General features: G+C 43.6%; 3 protein-coding genes and 1 long non-coding RNA gene across 10 annotated transcripts in view; 2 read left to right on the forward strand and 2 right to left on the reverse strand.

The window, feature by feature from the left end:
- Positions 1–2,120: 2,120 nt before the first annotated feature.
- slc10a4 (solute carrier family 10 member 4) lies at positions 2,121–6,760 on the forward strand. The gene is made up of 3 exons (XM_086089923.1): positions 2,121–2,694; positions 4,018–4,228; positions 5,676–6,760. Exons 1-3 carry the CDS (start codon positions 2,300–2,302, stop codon positions 6,210–6,212), a joined length of 1,143 nt encoding a protein of 380 aa, XP_085946049.1. The 5' UTR covers positions 2,121–2,299; the 3' UTR covers positions 6,213–6,760.
- On the reverse strand, positions 5,329–8,036 carry LOC147166561 (uncharacterized). Its single transcript, XR_015096538.1, has 2 exons — positions 7,500–8,036; positions 5,329–6,204 (listed from the first exon to the last, which is right to left on the reverse strand). It is a non-coding gene; the product is annotated as an uncharacterized LOC147166561 (long non-coding RNA).
- On the forward strand, positions 7,333–9,102 carry zar1 (zygote arrest 1). Its single transcript, XM_086089924.1, has 4 exons — positions 7,333–8,066; positions 8,558–8,650; positions 8,715–8,789; positions 8,874–9,102. Exons 1-4 carry the CDS (start codon positions 7,380–7,382, stop codon positions 9,015–9,017), a joined length of 999 nt encoding a protein of 332 aa, XP_085946050.1. The 5' UTR covers positions 7,333–7,379; the 3' UTR covers positions 9,018–9,102.
- A 365-nt stretch (positions 9,103–9,467) lies between these two features.
- Positions 9,468–18,141, reverse strand: part of fryl (furry homolog, like) — a 78,731-nt gene continuing 70,057 nt past the window's right edge. For 5 of the 7 annotated variants that reach the window (XM_086090289.1, XM_086090287.1, XM_086090286.1 and 2 more), the window contains 8 exons: positions 17,015–17,222; positions 16,207–16,356; positions 16,040–16,138; positions 15,497–15,565; positions 14,263–14,280; positions 12,737–12,847; positions 12,187–12,380; positions 9,468–11,189 (listed from right to left, as the gene is read on the reverse strand). In XM_086090289.1, coding sequence (XP_085946415.1) covers positions 10,931–11,189; positions 12,187–12,380; positions 12,737–12,847; positions 14,263–14,280; positions 15,497–15,565; positions 16,040–16,138; positions 16,207–16,356; positions 17,015–17,222 — 1,108 coding nt within the window. In that variant the 3' untranslated portion in view covers positions 9,468–10,930. The remainder of the gene's footprint in view (positions 11,190–12,186; positions 12,381–12,736; positions 12,848–14,262; positions 14,281–15,496; positions 15,566–16,039; positions 16,139–16,206; positions 16,357–17,014; positions 17,223–18,141) is intronic. The other 2 variants (XM_086090291.1, XM_086090285.1) reach the window with 1 other exon arrangement.

Below are 18,141 nucleotides of genomic sequence, written 5' to 3' on the forward strand. Positions count from 1 at the left end.
TTCAGAATCAAATAACGAACGCGTGGCTGCTGTGTACGTACTACTTCCTGTTTCAAATGGATTGCAGCTGCCGCGCTAACGAAGAAGACGCATTGTGGGCGGGCTTCGGATTCGAAAAGTGTATGTTCCTTTTTTTTTAAAGTAACTAGTTACTTTTAATAGTAATGCATTACTTTTTCTTTAAGTAATCAGAGTAATCGGGTTACTTTTAAAATGAAGTAACTAGTAACTGAGATAGTTGCTATTTTTTAGTAACGAGCACAACGCTGGGCGACTATTTTTAGAATTGATGAATCGATTGATTATTCCCCCCAAAATTGCAATGAACACGATTCCTCAAAATGGCTCGTCCTCCGTTTGCAGACGTTATTAAAAAAAGATCCGACAACGCGAGCGCGTCTCCCGCCGGCATCGCTTGCCAGATTGGCATCGGCTCAAAATGACCTCCTTCATCAGACTTTATTTGAATATGCGCTCGCTCGCTCGCTCGTGTTGCAGCGATGACATCATCCAAACATAAAAAGTCGTCGTCAAGTCGTGCAAAGGCGGACGGCGCCCGATTATTGCATATTCCACCGGATGACATTCAGGAGAGAAGGTTTTGGCGCAACTCGCCCATTGTTTGACGACGTAACTGCAGCCGACCCGCCTTTTCTTTCCTGGCTGACGACAGTCCTGAGTCATCCTCCTCCTCTTCCTCCTCCTCTTCGTCGTCTTCCCGTCTTCTCCCGGCGAGACGTCGCTGCTTTTATTTCCTGTGCGCGATGTCAGCGGCTGATAGCGGCGGCCGCCGTCTGCCAACAAACAAACAAACAAACACGTCAGACGCGCGCCAACGCTGATGAGACGCTGAGATTTCGACACGAGTTTTTGTAAACATCAAAGACCATTTGGCGAACGTTGGGGACACGTTTTTTGTAAACATTCACGTTCATTTAGTATTCAATTAACCTTTGACGTTTTGGTGAACATCAAAGACAGTTTAGTATTCAGCGAACGTCTTCTGCAAACAATTGAGAGAAAATTTCGTCTTTGATGGACGCACCTTTGCAAAATTTGTTTTATGCCAAATCAGCTTTGAAAAAAAAAAGTTCTTGGATGTTTTTGAGTCGATGCCCACGAGGTTTGTTGACTAAATTTTCCCAATTGTGTCTTTGATGTTCACAAAAACATTTGAACAAATTTGATATTTACAACATCTACGTAATGTTGAAGATTCTAATTCATCTTTGATGTTTGGCAAAACATTAAAAGTGAATCCGAGACTGACGTGTCTTTGACGTTTATGAAAGTTGTCACATCAATGTTTGCATACATCAAAGACGTACAACGTACAGTAGAATTGACCTTCTCACATGCTTTTCTCAACATCAAAGACAATTCAGTCATTGATGAACTTTTGCCATTTTGTTTTTGAATCTTCGGTGAACAACTTTTTGTAAACATCAAACCAATTTAGTATTTAAGAATCTCACGTTTTTCATAAACATCCACTTTTTTCCACCCAAAAAAAAATAATTGGTTAAGAATTTTGAGTCTTCAATGACATCATCTTCAGCTTTTGATAAACATCAAAGACGATTTAAGGAAGACAATTTACTTTTCAAGAAAGATTCCAAACGCATTCACAAACACAAAAGACAAGATCGTGAAAATGTACACTTTTGTGTCGGCTACATCTTTTTGTAAACACTTGAGATAATTCAGTCTTTTAAGAACTTTGTTTTTCGTAAACATCCAAGCTAATTTAGTAGCTAACTTTGCGACAAGGACAATTGACAGAACATCAACTTCGACCACGTCAGTAGAGCCAAAAGGTTGCTTAAAGAAAATGACAATACAGCAGGGAAACACTTTATATTGCATTATACTCCCTTGATTGCTTTTATAAGATTGTATTTAAACAAAGAAGTGTCACGAATTGTGGCGCGTGTTACGAAATGTGTCCTCTTCCGTTTGTTTCTAAAAATGCGCACATGCTTTTTGGAGGCCAACAAAAATGGATCCGCCATTTTTCTTTTTACATCCCGCTGCAAAGAACCAACACTTTGTTTGCACGGCTGATCTTTCCCGGTAACTTGGATGACGCACGATCTGGCGCGGCGACGCTTGCGTGCGTGCGTGCGTGACGTGGCTCGGCCACGCGCGCGCGGGCGGGCGCACGCATCCATCCTATAAAACCGGGACTCCGGGGTTCGGTCCTCGGTCTCCTGCTGTCGCGCGCCGCGCACGCCCAGCATGGTACCGCCGCGTCCTCTCCCGAGCCGCGCGTAACCGGGAGCGACTCGGGCCCCGCGCCATGGCCACCTCCAGCGCACCGGCCGTCGGCTCGCCCCCGTCCGAGGCCCCCCCCGCGGCCGCCGCCGACGTCCTTGGCCTGGTTCCCGCCTTCTGGGACTCCCCGCTGAGCCACGGCATCAACGTGTTCGTGGGTCTGGTGCTGTGCTTCACCATGCTGGGTCTGGGCTGCACGGTGGACGCCGGCCAGCTGGGCCAGCACATCCGGCGGCCGGTCGGCGTGCTGCTGGCCGTCGTGTGCCAGTTCGTCATCATGCCGCTGGTCGCCTTCCTGCTGGCGCTCGCCTTCTCGCTGGACGACGTGGCCGCCATGGCGGTGCTGCTGTGCGGATGCTGCCCCGGCGGCAACTTGTCCAATATCATGTCGCTGCTGGCGCACGGCGAGATGAACCTCAGGTACGGAACTTGGAAAACGTCTCCGCGCTTTCTTTGCTTCGAGACAAAAGTCGCTTTTACGCCCCAGAAAAAAACTTTCCTGACACCATCCGCTCTTAACCCCCCCCCACCCCAAAAAAAAAGAACATTGCCTATAAGCTTCAACTATGCCATTAAGATTACATGAATAAAAAACGATGTCACGAATTTAAGAAAACACACACAATATTTTTAAGATACATATGATACATAATATAATTTGCATATACAACACATTTTAAAATGATATAGTTATTCAATTCTAACTGTTGTCAATCTTCATTGAAAGGTGTTTAAAATATAAAAATGACAAAAATATATCTGTAGAAAAATCCCACGTTCAAATCAAATACTGAGATAAAAAAACTAAACTATTTTTATACAAAACATGGTGATAATATAAAAAAAACCACATCTTAATATTTATACCAAAAGAAAAAAAATCTAATAAAATGAAAAAAATATTAAAGTATTTACACAAAAATGCCAAGATGAAAGATAAAAATGTAATATTGACATGACAAAAGTATCTAAATCGTCATAGAAAATAAAATACTATGATGAAAGATTCAAATCTACTAATTAGGATGACAAAAATAATATTGAATAAAGTTGTAAAATGACCCTGAAACCATCACATTATGGAGGCGTAAAAAATAAAAATAAAAATCTCTGCAAAATTAGGGACGATATTTCCTGTTTTCTCTTGTTCTTTCAAAATTACACTGTTATACACAGCACTGTTACGCCACCTGGTGGCTCGAGTGAAATTACACTCCAAAATCAAGAACAAAATCGAGTTATAACTTGACAAGAAAATTATATACAAATCTGTAAAATAGTGGACGTGAATCTGCAATGGAAAAGCGGCTCTTTTGCTGAAGGACACAAAATGTAATTCATGGACAATATAGAGAATTTATGATTCGGACTTTTTTCTCTTTAAAAACGAAACAAAAAAACAATATTTTGGGCAAAAATACAAACTTGTATATTTTTAAGTGTGATTTTATTTCGAGAAAAGTCGTGCATTTTGCAGAAAGAAATGTCATATATTAAGGTCAAAAATTTATTTTTAAACAGCTAATATCAGCCAATTAAATCCTCCGACTGATTGAATAATTAACTCTGAGCGAGCTTCAGATACACTCCCGCTTGAGTGAAATAAAAATAAATAAAACGGACGCATTTTAATGAATAATCAATTAATTATAGCACGTTCTTAAAAGTGCAACGTGGCGTGCGGCAAAAGCAAAAGTGACGTACTTGAACCCAGGTCTCCCGCGCGCTTCTTCCTGCCAACAGCATCATCATGACCATCTCGTCGACGCTGCTGGCGCTGGTGCTGATGCCGCTGTGCCTGTGGATCTACAGCCGCGCGTGGATCAACACGCCCGTGGTCAGCCTCATGCCCTTTGGCGCCATCATCCTGACGCTCTGCAGCACGCTCATCCCCATCGGCCTCGGCGTCATGCTACGCTACCGCTACCCGCGCGTGGCCGACGCCGTCTTGAAGGTGACGCCGGGCCTCGAACGACCTTTCGTGCCGTATCCCCCGAATTGCCGTGAGGTCCACATACAGATTGGATGATTATTTATTGATCTTTTGAACCGCGGGTTAAAATATGGAGTCGGGAGAGTTTTGCAAATATGAAGAAAAAAACAAAACAAACACCATCCAAGCAATGGGAATATTTGGCCTGCTATCGCTATGCTAGCAAGAAACGAAAAGGAGTTTGCAAACTTAAGACGCGGGAGCTGAAAGGTGAACTAGCTTAGCGCTAGCTAGGATGACGCGAGTAGCAACATAAATGGATTTAAAATGGGGCAAAAGAGGAAAGAAAACAGTTTGTTTTGTCATTGACCAAGAAATGGCGCGGGATCCTCAAGGTTTGCATGAACGTGCCAGCGTTTGAATGAGAACCGTGAATAAACGGTGGTGAGGGGTTTGAAAATAAATGTAAAACATAAAGCTAGGTACTTTGCTGATTTCATTTAAGGCGGGTATTTTTGGGAAGCTAACCCCAGCGGAAAACGAGGGAACACTGTACTGCCATTTGCTTACATTTTTATTATTATTTTTTTTTTCAGAATCAATTTGACCCACAGCATAAAATTTGAAAATACAAATGGAGTTGAAACTGGGATCAACTTGACCAAAATGCAACATCAATCTGGAAAAGTGAATTTTCAAGTTCATGAATCATTTTAAATATGTTTAAAAAAATAATAATAATAATTAGCTGGCAAAAAGTGTTCCTTTTTTAAAAGTTCAAAACATTCTCCCACATTAAAAAAAAATATTTGCTCAAGCTTCAAAACCATTTTGCATATTGAAAAATAACTTAATTGAGCTTAATTTACGCTGGCAACATTTAAAAACGATTATTTCATAAGTGGAACGGGCTCTTTGCACGCGTCTACGACTTCCTGAACTGTGTCGGGCCATTGTCGTTGTGGTTGCTGAGGTCGGGCACACCTGGATTAATCCGTTTGTCCAATCGTGAAAGACAGGAAACGAAGGAGCGGTACTGAGTTCAAGGAAGTCGTCGAGCCGCGCAAAGAGCCCAAATCAGTTCATTTCAATGCGGAATAACGACAAGACAAGACGGCCACTACATTTCTGCAAGATTATTTTCAGTGGCGCCATCCAGTGGGCCAGCGCGGAAATGTCAGCGGCCGACACGAAACACTGCAAGATGTTGGAGGAGCCGATAGCATGAATCAGAACGGTGTCATCTCCTCTCGTTAGTAGTTGTTTGCGTGAAAAATATTTTTGTTTTGTTTTTGAAACAAAACGAAAAATATTTTTGTTTTGTTTTTGAAACAAAAATGTTGCAAACTGTCCGTCGCTTTCAAACATCCCAATTTGAATACGTCTCAAAAGTGAGCGTCATCTTTCAAGTCGTTTTCTGCACCGAGTTGACGTCGTGTTGTCGGCGGCGCCGCCGGTGTCTCCTCAGGCGTCGCTGTGGTCTCTGCTCGTCACGCTGGTGCTGCTCTTCATCCTGACGGCGGCCATGCTGGGCCCCGAGCTGCTGTCGGCCATCCCGCCGTCCGTGTACGCGGTGGCCCTGCTGATGCCCATGTGCGGCTACGCGGCGGGCTACGGCCTGGCCTCGCTCTTCCGCCTGCCGCCCAACAGCCGGCGCGCCGTCTCGCTGGAGACGGGCTGCCAGAACGTGCAGCTGTGCACCGCCATCCTCAAGCTGGCCTTCCCGCCGCAGCTGATGGGCGGCATGTACATGTTCCCGCTGCTCTACGCGCTCTTCCAGGCGGCCGAGGCGGGCGTCTTCATCGTGGCGTACCGCACGTACCGCAAGCGGGTGCTGGGCAAGGAGGAGGCGCCGGCCCGGCGGGACGGCGAGGACACGGGCATCTCGTACCAGCGCTTCCAGGACGAGGACGGCGACTTTGACGCTTCGTACGGGGCGGTGACGGTGAGCGACCCCAACAGCATCATGCTGGACCCCTGCCCGCCGGACCCGACACCTGTGTGACAAACACAAAGTTAGGGCGATGTACGAAGAAAAAAAAAAGAAAGAATACGAGACTGATGCATGGGAGGCCTCAATAATCCGCGTACTTTCACTTTCAATTGGCAATCGCACATCAAAAAAAAAATGGTGCCGAGGAACTTGTTTAAAGTGAGGGGAGGAGCTTCAGTTTCATTTCCAATCACAAAGTAGTGCTTTGCCGTAGAGCTGGGAAATATATCAATATGTACCACAACAGAATACTTTGTATTTTTGATCTTAGTCTATAATCGGTATACGAAAAATCTAGCCTTTTCATTTTTTTTGTAAGAAATTTACAACCTCTTACTTATTTTGTTGATATTCGATTGTCAACTGGAAATGGAAAGAACGAATGATACGCGGATTCTCAATGTTTAACAGTTTAAAAAAAAACACAAAAAGCATCATCATGCGTGAAAACACATCAGTCTGTGAATGTAACAATCAGTCATTTTGTGTGTGTCAACAAATGTACAATGTGTACATGAAAAGAAATGTATAGAGGAAATTAAATATGTACAAATGTAAAATCTCTTCTTGGCTCAAGAAATTCTTTCATTCAAGTCTTAATGTTCTCAGCAGTTAGACAAAAAGAAAGAAGTTAACGACTGCTAAAAAAGAAGAAAGGAAAAAAGTAAGCAGGAAGTTTTTGTTTTTGTTTATGAACATTGGTCGAATAGAGACGCCCCATTTGAGCCGATGGTGCTAACGAAAGCTAACGGAGGCAATGACATTAGCGCATTCCTTGTGCGTGTGGTTGGCAAGAAAACTGAAAGCAAGAAAACTGGGAATAAGCTTTCACCGGTAAAATACTTTATTTTATAAAACTATTACATTTTTCAATTTTTTTTTTCAAAAGTCCATTATTGATTGTGAACGTTTTTGACAAAAAATAATAGCACTTGACGGGATTTGGGAACGTCGCCCCACCCAACATGGTCGCCAAGTACTACTTCCTGGCTGGAGTAAAGGCGACAGAATCAATAAAGTTTGTCTGTGATTTCAAAGCTGAACACGCCCCCTTTCCTTTTGGCGGGAACACACCGGCGTCGAATCAGCCCTAATTGATAGTCGCACGTGCAATTTAAATGACGTCACCCGCTCAAGTTTGCTGGTTGAACAGAAGGAAAAAAAGGAAAAAGAAACAAAATGGCATCATCATACTGTGACGAGCCAGTCGATCGATATTTCTATCCGTCGTACAACCACAACCCTTACGCGGGCAGATACCGGCCCAGAGAGGCTCCGTGGAAGTACAAAAGTAGTTACCTGCCCCACTATGGCGACGCCTCGGAGGCCTTCAATAACCAGCAGCGAGCCCAGCTCAAGTCCATCCTGTCGCAGGTCAACCCCAAGCTCACGCCGAGACACCGCAAGGCCAACACCAAGGACGTGGCCGTGCAGGTCAACCCCAAGCGGGACACCTCCGTGCAATGCTCCCTCGGGCCGCGAACCCTCGTCGCCATGAAGCGGGACTTCCGGCGCAAGAAGGCCTCCGAGAGCTCCGAGACTTCCGGTGAAGCGGGAAGCCCCAAGACGGTCGTGCGTTACCCGCGGACGCTGGCGCTCTACTCGCCCGTGGCCTACCGGAACATCACCTGCTTCGTGGCGGACGACAAGGAGGCCAAACGGGGTGAGGAGGTCGAGGTGGCTACCAGAGACGCCGGCGACGTTGAAGGGGCGGAGGAGGAGGAGGAGGAGGAAGAGGAGGAAGAGGAAGGCGGGGAGGAGAAGCGGGCCAAGCCGCTCAAGTGTGAAGAGCAGCCGAAGAGCGACGACGCCGAAGCCGCCGTAGAAGAAGCCGCTTCAAAGGGGAAAGCCAGAGTTCGCTTCCAGGTAGGCCAGCACCGTCCAAGTCGAATTTTTATTTACAAAATAATCTTGAAACCATTTTGCGCCACAGCTTTCACTTTTGCTCACATTGTTTGAAGCAATTGAGAGGTTTGCTAATGCTAGTTTACCAATTTGGAACAAACCTCTTAAAAGTATTTTTAGTTATTTTTTTAACCTTTTTGTAAAATGTTGTAGACTTGAAAAATGAAAAAAAAAAAACACCCAGTAGTTTTTCCAAAGTCTACTTTGAAAATTCATTTACTAGTAATTTAAAACGTTTCAACCCGTAATTTACACTGATTATTTATTTGACTAGTCTTTGAGGTGATGGTTCAAAGAGAACTCTTACCAAGAGTTCGGCCAACTCTGTTACAAGCAGGGTAACAAGATGGCGTCCGTTTGTCATGTGACCAGCAGTTAACCAATCACGGCTATGCCTTAAATTTCCCTCACACCGTGATGCATTTCAAATGGTGAACTTGATTTGGTTTCAGTTTCTGGAGCAGAAGTACGGCTACTACCACTGCAGAGAGTGCAATCTGAGATGGGAGAGCGCCTACGTGTGGTGCGTTCAGGGCACCAACAAGGTGAGGACTTGGGAGAACATCTCAGGTTGTCTGACCTTGACCACCCGCCATTGCTGCTTTCCAGGTTTACTTTAAACAATACTGCAGGAAATGCCAGAAGGAGTTTAACCCGTACCGTGTGGAGGACATCACATGTCATGTAAGCTTACCGGTTTAAAGAAGGAAAAAAAAGAAAGAAAAAGCTCGTCTGTCTTGATGAAACCGTCGTCCATCTCGTCCCCAGACTTGCAACAAAGCCCGCTGCTGCTGCGCCTTAACTCAACGCCACGTGGACCCCAAGCGTCCGCACAGGCAGGATTTATGCGGCCGCTGCAAAGGCAAGCGGCTCTCGTGCGACAGCACCTTCAGCTTCAAATACATCATCTGACGACAGCAAGCATCTACTTGCTTGTTTTGGTACTTTGGTTCATGTGTTATGTTCACTATTAAAATATCTCTTGCATTTCTTGGAAGTTTCTGTCTTTTGTAAATTTACTGACCGACCTAAGTCCATAAAATTTTATTTTTAGTCCATCGTTTCTCTTGGCTACTTGTGCTTAAAAAAAAAAAAAAAAAGGTCCAATCAGATTTTAGCAGCTGTTGCCATGTCTATTTAATCTGCCCAGTCAACATGCACACAGCGCTTGCAAGAACTTTTACATTTTTTATTTTAAAGACCCACATGGGGGAAAAAAAAACAATAGTAATAATTTGAAAGGTGAAATTGACCAAATTTGTACAAAGTTTGCTTTGAATTTTACTGTACTTTTTTCCCCCCTACCATATTTACTAAGATTTTTTTAGACCATTCTAAGGTACAACAAATTATGCAAAAGTCTTGAATGTATTGATTAGATCTTTATTCATCCAGAGAAGGCTGGCATGTGAGTGAACAAAAAAAAAACAATGCACCTCTAAAATAAAAGCTCTCCCAGGTCAAGAAAGAATCCTTAAATAATAAAACAGCATTCAGAATGTACCAGACAAGCAGTGACCGTCAGGGAAGAAAAGTTCTGCTTGGTTGGTGGACAAACGGGAAAAAGTCTCACTCCTTATCTTTGGATTCCGAGGTGGAAAAAAAAGGAATGCGTGGGGGAATTACGGATGCTACAGTTGAGCCCTCACCTCCTTTTCCCCCTTCTCTCAGCTGTGACGTCACAAAAAAAGGCAGCTGCTCCCAAGAGGAAAAAAAAAAGTTTATGAATGACTCATCACATGAGCATGGCGTCCTCTGCAGTGCATTAAAGTACAAGGAAGGAGGGCGAAAATACTGCTTTGACACTTTCTAAAATATATACAGAGTAAAATAAGTTACGAGCTGTGTGTGCGCGCGCGCGTGTGTGTATCTAGGCAACACACAGCCTCTAAAGGCAGCTGCTTATTTGGTTAAACGGGCGATTAATATCAATTAAGGACACCTTGACGGGGGGGCAGATATATATTTATATCTCTATAATATATGTTTCTCTTTTTACAACGGACTTCCCTGAGGATTTCCCACAGGTGCTCGCACGTTAAATAACCCAACATTTACAACCGAGGAGGTTAAGCTCTGAATCATAAAAAATACATTTCTCCCCCAAAAATACTGCTTTTCATCTCTTTCAAGCATGCTTGTTTTTTTGCTTGTTTTTTTTTTTTTTTTGCGCTTACGAACTTATCGATTGGCGTGCAGGGTAGAAAAACGGAAGAAGAAAAAAGCATCAAATAAAACCAAAATCGATCATCCCACTGCTTTGCCAGGCACGCCGACGTGTGTGTGACTTATTGCAAACGGAATCTTGCATGAGGTTTTTTTTTTGTGTGTGTGGGGAAGATACTTGATTCAAAAAAAAAAAAGTCAGAATTTTGAGCTTTGGGCTGAAATTTTGGGACGAACCAAAAAAGGAACTACAACATTCACAGGTAAACTTAAACTGTTTCACAACTTTTGCAAAACTTGAAAAATGTAAATGTCCAAGAATTTCACTTCTGCCTTTCTGTGACTCTTCCAGTACCCCTGTTGATGACGCCGATATTCCAGATTTGGTGGCCCACTGACCTTGTTGCAACAGAAGTACTGGAAGCCTCACAGAAAGGCAGACACTTCGACATCTCTTGAAATGTATCGACCCATTCGGGGGTTGCAGTGCTTTTTGGGTTCCTCCAGAAATGTCAGCCAAAAGGCCAAACATCCCAAACTTTTCCCGAGGAATGTCTTAGCTCCAAGCGTCCATCCGGCATGAAGAAGCAGAAGAAGTCTCTCATTCCCGCACATCCTTTTGTAGCCCTTTTGTACGGCGAGTCCGCCGCCGCCGCCGCTCACGGTCCTCCCCGTCCTCCTCCGCCGCCGCCGTCGCCTCCGCCGCCGTCGGGGGGAGCCTGCGCCCGACTCAGCGCCTCTCGGATCTGCAGGTTGAGCTCCATGAGGCGTCCGCTGGCCTGCGAGAGGTCGCGGCTGGGGCCCACCACGGCCAGGCAGCCCGTCTGGCCCAGCGTCTGGTGGCGGAAGTAGATGTGCAGCAGCGTCTGCACGGCGTCCTCGCCCTCGCTGCCGAAAATGTCGTTCGGCCACAAGGACCTGCCGCGCGCGCACAAAGACGCTTGACGTTATGTTTGTAATACAAGAGCTGTCAAACAAATCCATTTCTTAATCAGATGAATCACATTTTAGAATTTGGATCATAATTAATCGCTTATTAAAAAAATTAAAAAAATCAATATTTTATGCCCGTCAAATTTGAAGAGCACCTGTCATGTATTATTTTAACATTTAATGTTATGAGGACGGACGTCTTCAACAGTTTTTGATCCACTGCACGCGCTCATCCTCTTTTTTGAATCAGTGAGAATTACTTGCACAATTAAAAATGGGGAAAACTGACCCCAATATTTTGACATGAACAATATTCTGAATGTTAAAGTTTATTGCTCAAAGACAACCTGTGCTACTTTTAACGTAAACATCCGCTGACAGCTCAAGGATCATCTGCGCTCAAAATTAATTGTGTGATTCACCTAATAAATGAATGCGATCATTTTTTGTGATTCATTAATTAGTTAATGCTTTAACTTTGACAGCACTTTTGTATGTGTTGCTGCAAACTTCCATTTATGGCTTTTTACATTAAATGTCAGCATTATGCTAGCAGTCTTTCAGACAAACTGACATCGTTGGTATTATTATCCTAACTGTCACTATTGGATATCTTTAGAACCGATTGATCAATTCGTCAGATTAATTTCAATTTTGAATTGACGTATATTACAATCCCCCCCCCCTGGTTACTGTTTATGAACCAGTGATTGGTGTTTATTTCATATTCAAATAGTGATAAAAAAAAAAATGTCTCCAAACGATTACTGGGTTATTAAAATAGTTGTCGATGAATCTTGACAGCTCTAATTCTACCAAAATCAAAAAGCATTTTCCTTTTTTTTTAAATTATTTTATTTATTTTTATGTTTTTAATTATTTTATTTTATTTTATTAATATTTAATATTTAATAATAAAAAAAATAAAATAAAAAAAAAGCATTTTCCTAATGTCTGCGTCATCCAGGTGTCGTCCATCTACCTGAAGACTTTGACCTGCGTGAGCGCCGAGCAGAAGTCTCGCGCTCTCAGCGTCTCGACCAGCGACTGGATGGCCGTCTCCGTGTTGGCGTGGGCGGCGTCCGGCATGCACACGTCCTCCTGGCCGTCGCTTCCCCTCTCGGCCGCCTTCAGGCAGCCCTCCAGGGCGCTGAGCTCGTCCGACATGTTGGTCACCTAGGCGACGGGAGACGGAAGGCGGATAGATAGATGGGAACGTGCGCGAGTGAAGAACGGCGAGGAGGAGGCAGCAAAAGAAACACGCTGATTGAATTTCAACGCCAACGGCAGCTGACCTCCATCAATCCCCATAAGAAATCATTCAATTTCATTCAGTTGTGTAATCCACTTAAAGGTGCATTAAGATGCAGCCCGGATGGAGCAGCAGCAGTCGGCAACCGGCCTGCGCCGTTTCCTTCGAGCAGTACATTTCCATTAGCAGCGACAGTTTGTTTGTTTTTGTTCGTCTTGCTTTTTTCCCCACTGTCAGATATTGGGAAAGGCGCCAGAAACATTGAAACTTGCTGGCTCACCTCGGCCTCCCTCTTGATGGTGTCCACTCTGCTGATGAGCTTGCAGTAGGCTTGGAAGAGCAGCAGCAGCTGAAAGTGCAACTTGTACAGGCGGCGGCACAACTCCAGCTCCTACGCACACACACAAGAGAAGAAGAGGGGAAAAGGTGAGGAAGACGGAAAAAATGTACGAGGAGACGGCGCCATCCGGGATGTCGGGCGAGAGAGTCTATCGCTAGCAAAATTAGTCGATTAGAAAAAGATCCATCATGGAGCGGTTGTCGGCGTGAACGAGTCGAGGATGTCGCTAATTACAGGGGTCCTCCATTTGTGACGGTGCCAACGTGAAGCGCAAATGAGCCGGTCTGGAAATACGTGGTCAAGCAGCACAAGCGAGGCGCGCTTTCATGACTTAGAAGAGCTCAGGTTAAATTGTTGGAACGGAAATCCGCGGCAAAATAAAGTACCGGCAAAAAAAAAGACTGATAAGAATCTGGCAAGACAAACAAAAATCCAATTAAAAAAAATAGTACAAATCTGACAAAAGACAATAAAAATAAAAAAAAATCACACAAACCCACCCAAAAAATGTCAAAGTCAAAATTACTACGAAAAACAAAACAGATGCAAAAAAACAAAGAAAACAAAAATCTCATCAGATTCAAGAAAAAACTGCCCTAAACTGATATAAAATATGACCCAAAAAAGGGAATAAACTCACAAAAATCTTGCAAAAAGTATAAAAAAAAAAAAAAAAAAAAAAAAAAAGACAGACCTGTCAAAAAAACAGATAAAAATAATACAAAAATATAACAAAAACTGATACAAATGTCAGGAGTTATTAGCAAGAAAAACAGACAAAAATATAGCAATGACTAAAGAAATGGAAAACAATGAGGAAAATAAGTGGGGAAAAAATATAAAAATTAGAAAAGTCTATCAAAAAATAGACAAAATCTGGCACAAAATAGATATTCATTTGACCTCCAACCCCCACCATCCAAAAAAAAAGAAGCAAAGCCAAAATGGGCACGAAGCAGATTACAAATCTGAAAATACAAAATCAGACCAAAATATTTCTAACGCTGGAATTTTTTTTAAAAGGGTTTCATAAAAATAAAATAAAATGATGGCATCAAAAAGACAAACCTGAAAAAAACATGTTAAAACTCAAACTGCCATCACCTGGAAAAAGTGAAAACAAACAAAACATGTCCCTCCTTCCAAAATGGTGTAACGACGTGTTACGACGTGTTTCGACGTTAGGTCGTCGCAAACGGAAGCCAACAGTGTCACAAACCGAGGCCCCCTGTTTTCATCTGGGATTGTATACAAGTCGTCTGAAAACGGTGACGGCGCAACAAACATGCACATTTAAAACATCAAATCCTCCATCGGGTGCCGGCAGGCAACACAAATCATTTTCTGCCACTGGGGTGCTAACAATATGATTGGATGAGAGCGTTCCGTGTTATGTGGCTAATCAGGGTAGAAGGAGTGCGATGAGGATGGTCGGTGTTGTCGATGAAAACAGGAGAACCACTTACTGCCAGACTCTCCATGTGCTAAGCAAGAAGAAGGCGACAAAGACAAGGAGAGAAAGAGCAAACAATTAGTCGGAATTCACACCACCGTTGAGGCGTGGAAAAGAAATGCGACAAAATCTTATTTGGGCATTTTCCCACTCTACGTTAGCATTAAGCTAGCGGACTTGTTAGCTGAATGATGGAGAAACATTTTTTTTTTGTCATTCATGAACATTGAAGTATGCGTTGCCTTGGAAAACTTAAATAGTTGACAAACTAAACACATCACCTTTAGGGAGGATAAAGCATAGAAAACAAAACAGAGTGCTTTAAAGTATCAAGTAAGACAAGAGTGAAAATGCGGCGAGTGCCACAACAAACCACACAAGGCACATTCCTCAGCAAAGCGCTTGAAAAAAGGAAGTTCAAAAGTTGAAGCTCTCGGATGAATTTGTGGACAGGAAACACAATTTAATCAAATCTGCCAACATGACAAAATGCATAAAAATTCAAAAAGCTCGTCACAAAAGTTAGACAAAAACGGAAAAAGGTAGGCAACAATCACATGACCACAAACACTCAATAAATGTTTGACAAAACGATATCTATTTGTGTGTGTGTGAAAGGGACAAAAAAGTCGCCGAAAAGGATTTTTTTTTTTTTTATGGAAAAGTTTTGTTTGTTTTTATGCGGAAAAAAATGACAATCTGCCCAGTTTATGGCAACAAAATCGGACAAAATAGAACGCCAACAGCGAATAGCTGAAAATTATAATGCAAAATTTACACACATTTGTTAAAACTGACAAAAATGGAGAAAAAAAAGTTGACCAAAAAAATCGGGCAAAAAAGGCTCCAACAAAAAGCAAAAATACTAAAACAGTAAAAACACGATTGATAAGAGAGAGATGATAAACTGATACAAATCTGACTAAGGAAAAGGGCCAACAACCGCTACGCTTATTTTGTGAATAGGCCGATGTGCGTTTTTATTTAAGAATGTCAACAGTTAAAACTTCAATATGGAACTTTCAAAAATAAAAATAAATGCACGGAAAATTCTTGGTCAGTAAAAGAGCCGCTAATAATAGACGAGAACGAGACGCTTCTGGAATGGAGAAAATCTGCAAACGAGCTTCAATAAAAATTGGGTGGCGGGTTTTGCGGTTTCTAGTCGGAACTTCAGATTGTACTTTAGACTTGGGGGGGGGGGGGGGGGCTGTTTACTCAACCGCAGAAGGCAGAGGTCAGCCTACCTGTGCTTGTGTGTTGAGCCTCTGGCAGATCTGTTTGTCTCCGAAGGTTTTCCTGCAGTTTTCCAGCCACTAGAAAAGGACGAAGATAAAAGCGACGTTGAAGAAGCGTGACGTTGACGACGCCGGACTTGTGATGGCCCGCGGACGTCGCGGCAGATTCAATCACAAAATCGTACTTCTTGAAACAAAGCAGCCGGTTCAAGACAAGCGGCTGGGAATATTTGACCCTGCGGGAAGCGCGTGCTTTTCTCATTCAATTAACCGCCACGCATGCAATCTCATCTCCCGAGCGCCCCCCCCCTCACTCAATCCAGCCGCCCGGCCCCTCCTAACTCATTTAGGAGCGCCACGGGGTTATTTTTAGCTCCTCGCTGCAGCTGATGATGTCACGTGCGCGCTGACGCACTGCTTAAGTTGAGGCCCATCGCAACGTCGATTTGGACAGACATTTTTTTGGGGTGGGGGGGTGTTAGACGGTTCCGAGGCATACCCACAGTGGATGGTTGGAGGGGCGTGGCCCCAAGTTTCCAAAACGCCACTTACCAGCTCCGCCGCCTCCCTCTTGGCGTTGTACGTGTCCAGGTGCTCCTGCAGCTCCAGCACGCTAAACTTGAGCGTCTCCAGCAGTCCGCACGACACCAGCTGGGACGCACGTGAACATCCAATCAGAGCACAGCGCCGAGGGGTGCGCAAAAGGGCGACGGCCTCACCGTTTCGGCGTCCAGCAGCACGGTGGGGCAGCGCGAGTGCGACGTCATGACCTCCAGCGAGCTGAGGAACTGATTGCCCATTCGCTGGAGCTTCTCGCCCAGGAAGTGGACCGACGCGTGCGTGATGGCGCCGAATTTCCTCTGAATGCTCTGGAAATGGACACAAGGACGTATCACGCAATGTCGTAGTGCAGTCAAAGGTCACTCACTGGACATAAAGTGGCCTGAACTTCCAAATGGTCTCAATTCAATTGAACTCATTCAATGGCAGCCATTTTCACTGAAGCAACCCCCCTTCGCTCTTGGCTGTTTGCCTGGATTTGGACTGATTTTGAAAGGCCCACATAATATTGTGTTCTATTGCTATCAAAACATGGAACCTACCAAAAGAAAGATTAAAGTTTTTTCTTTCATCAGGAAAAAATTGAATATTTCTATCTGTTTCCGTTTTGCAATTAGCATTAGAATATAGCAAAATTTCATCATTAGCTACAAAATTGTTTTAAACAGTGGGGGGGGAAACAGCCTTTTTGCAACATGGCCCTGGTTGATCTCTTATACTCTGCTGCCACCTGCTGGCCATTTTTGTAATAACGACCACTGCTTTAACCATTCTCTTCAGTTCAGAGGCAGCATCAAAGCCTTCTGTATGCTCTAGCATAAAAAAAAACACAAATACGTCTTTGGGACACTTAAAACATTTAAAATAGAACGTATTTTTACGTTTTTGGGAGCAAATGAGTTTACATGTGTTTGACTTGAACAACTTTCCGGATGCATGTCGTAGTGGCTTGCTTGCCCGTTCTACCTGAAAGAGCTGCGAGAAGACGTGGAAGGTGTAGACGGCGGACGATCCGTCGGCGTCCGACAGCATTTGGTTGACGTGGCAACGCCAGGCGTCCTCCTCGTCGTCGTAGGCGACGGGCTGGAACGCAGCCAAGATGGCTGACAGGAAGGGCGACGGGGGCGGTGAGGCCTGGGTCTCGGGGAAGCAGTCTGTTTCACCCTCATCTTGGCTGGAAGGAGCCAATAAGGATAGAAAATGGATCAATTAAGATCGTGTTATGCCCTCGCATGTGGGTAAGGAGAGCCAGAGTTATCAATGCATTATTACAGAACAGAGAAACACAAACACAAAATGAGAGCACTTGCAAGGAGCTGCTGTAGGCCGCAACTCACATTTTTTTTCTAGTACGCCAAAACAAACAAACAAAAAAGCATGTCGTCTGAGGCCCCGCCCCCAGGCATCACACCGGCCCCCGTTTCAAAAGGACTGCTGTAATTTGATTGATCATTAAATTGTTCAGTATCTATCAAATTGTGACGACTTGTCAAATTTAGAACTGTCAAAAATAATCGATTAATCGACTAGTAATCGACTATCAAATTAATTGACAACTACTTTATTAATCTAGTAATTGTTTGGAGCCATTTTTAATTGATTTCAAATTATCAACAATAATTGTTGACTGATTTCTGTAGTCTGATTATCTAGACTACAGAAATGAGATTGACTGATTATCTTCTGTTTCATCAAAATAAGACATTTGCAAATATCTGTTTTTACGTTTTACAAAACAATTACCGAATCGGTAACACAATACAACATCAATCTACCTTTTTTTTTGGGATCACTATATGAATACGAATACGAATACCAAAACACCGGTTAATAAACAGTAATCTGGGAGAAAATGCTTTCGTAATAGACTTTAATGCAAAATTCAAATGAATCCTATCAGTCAATTAATTGATTGAATAATTGATAGATTAATCAATTCTAAAAATATTTGATAGTGACAGCACTAGTCAAGTGAGTCAAGTGAGTCAAGTGAGGACACCCCCCCCCCCCCCCCCCAAAGCACCACTGTATGAAGTAAATGAAGTTCCGACCAAAAATAAAGACGGAACAGAAGGTAGCGTCTCGCTCTTCGT

Source organism: Leptonotus elevatus, chromosome 11, assembly GCF_054856555.1.
Source record: "Leptonotus elevatus isolate MCC_2025b chromosome 11, RoL_Lele_1.0, whole genome shotgun sequence".
Taxonomy (NCBI): domain Eukaryota; kingdom Metazoa; phylum Chordata; class Actinopteri; order Syngnathiformes; family Syngnathidae; genus Leptonotus; species Leptonotus elevatus.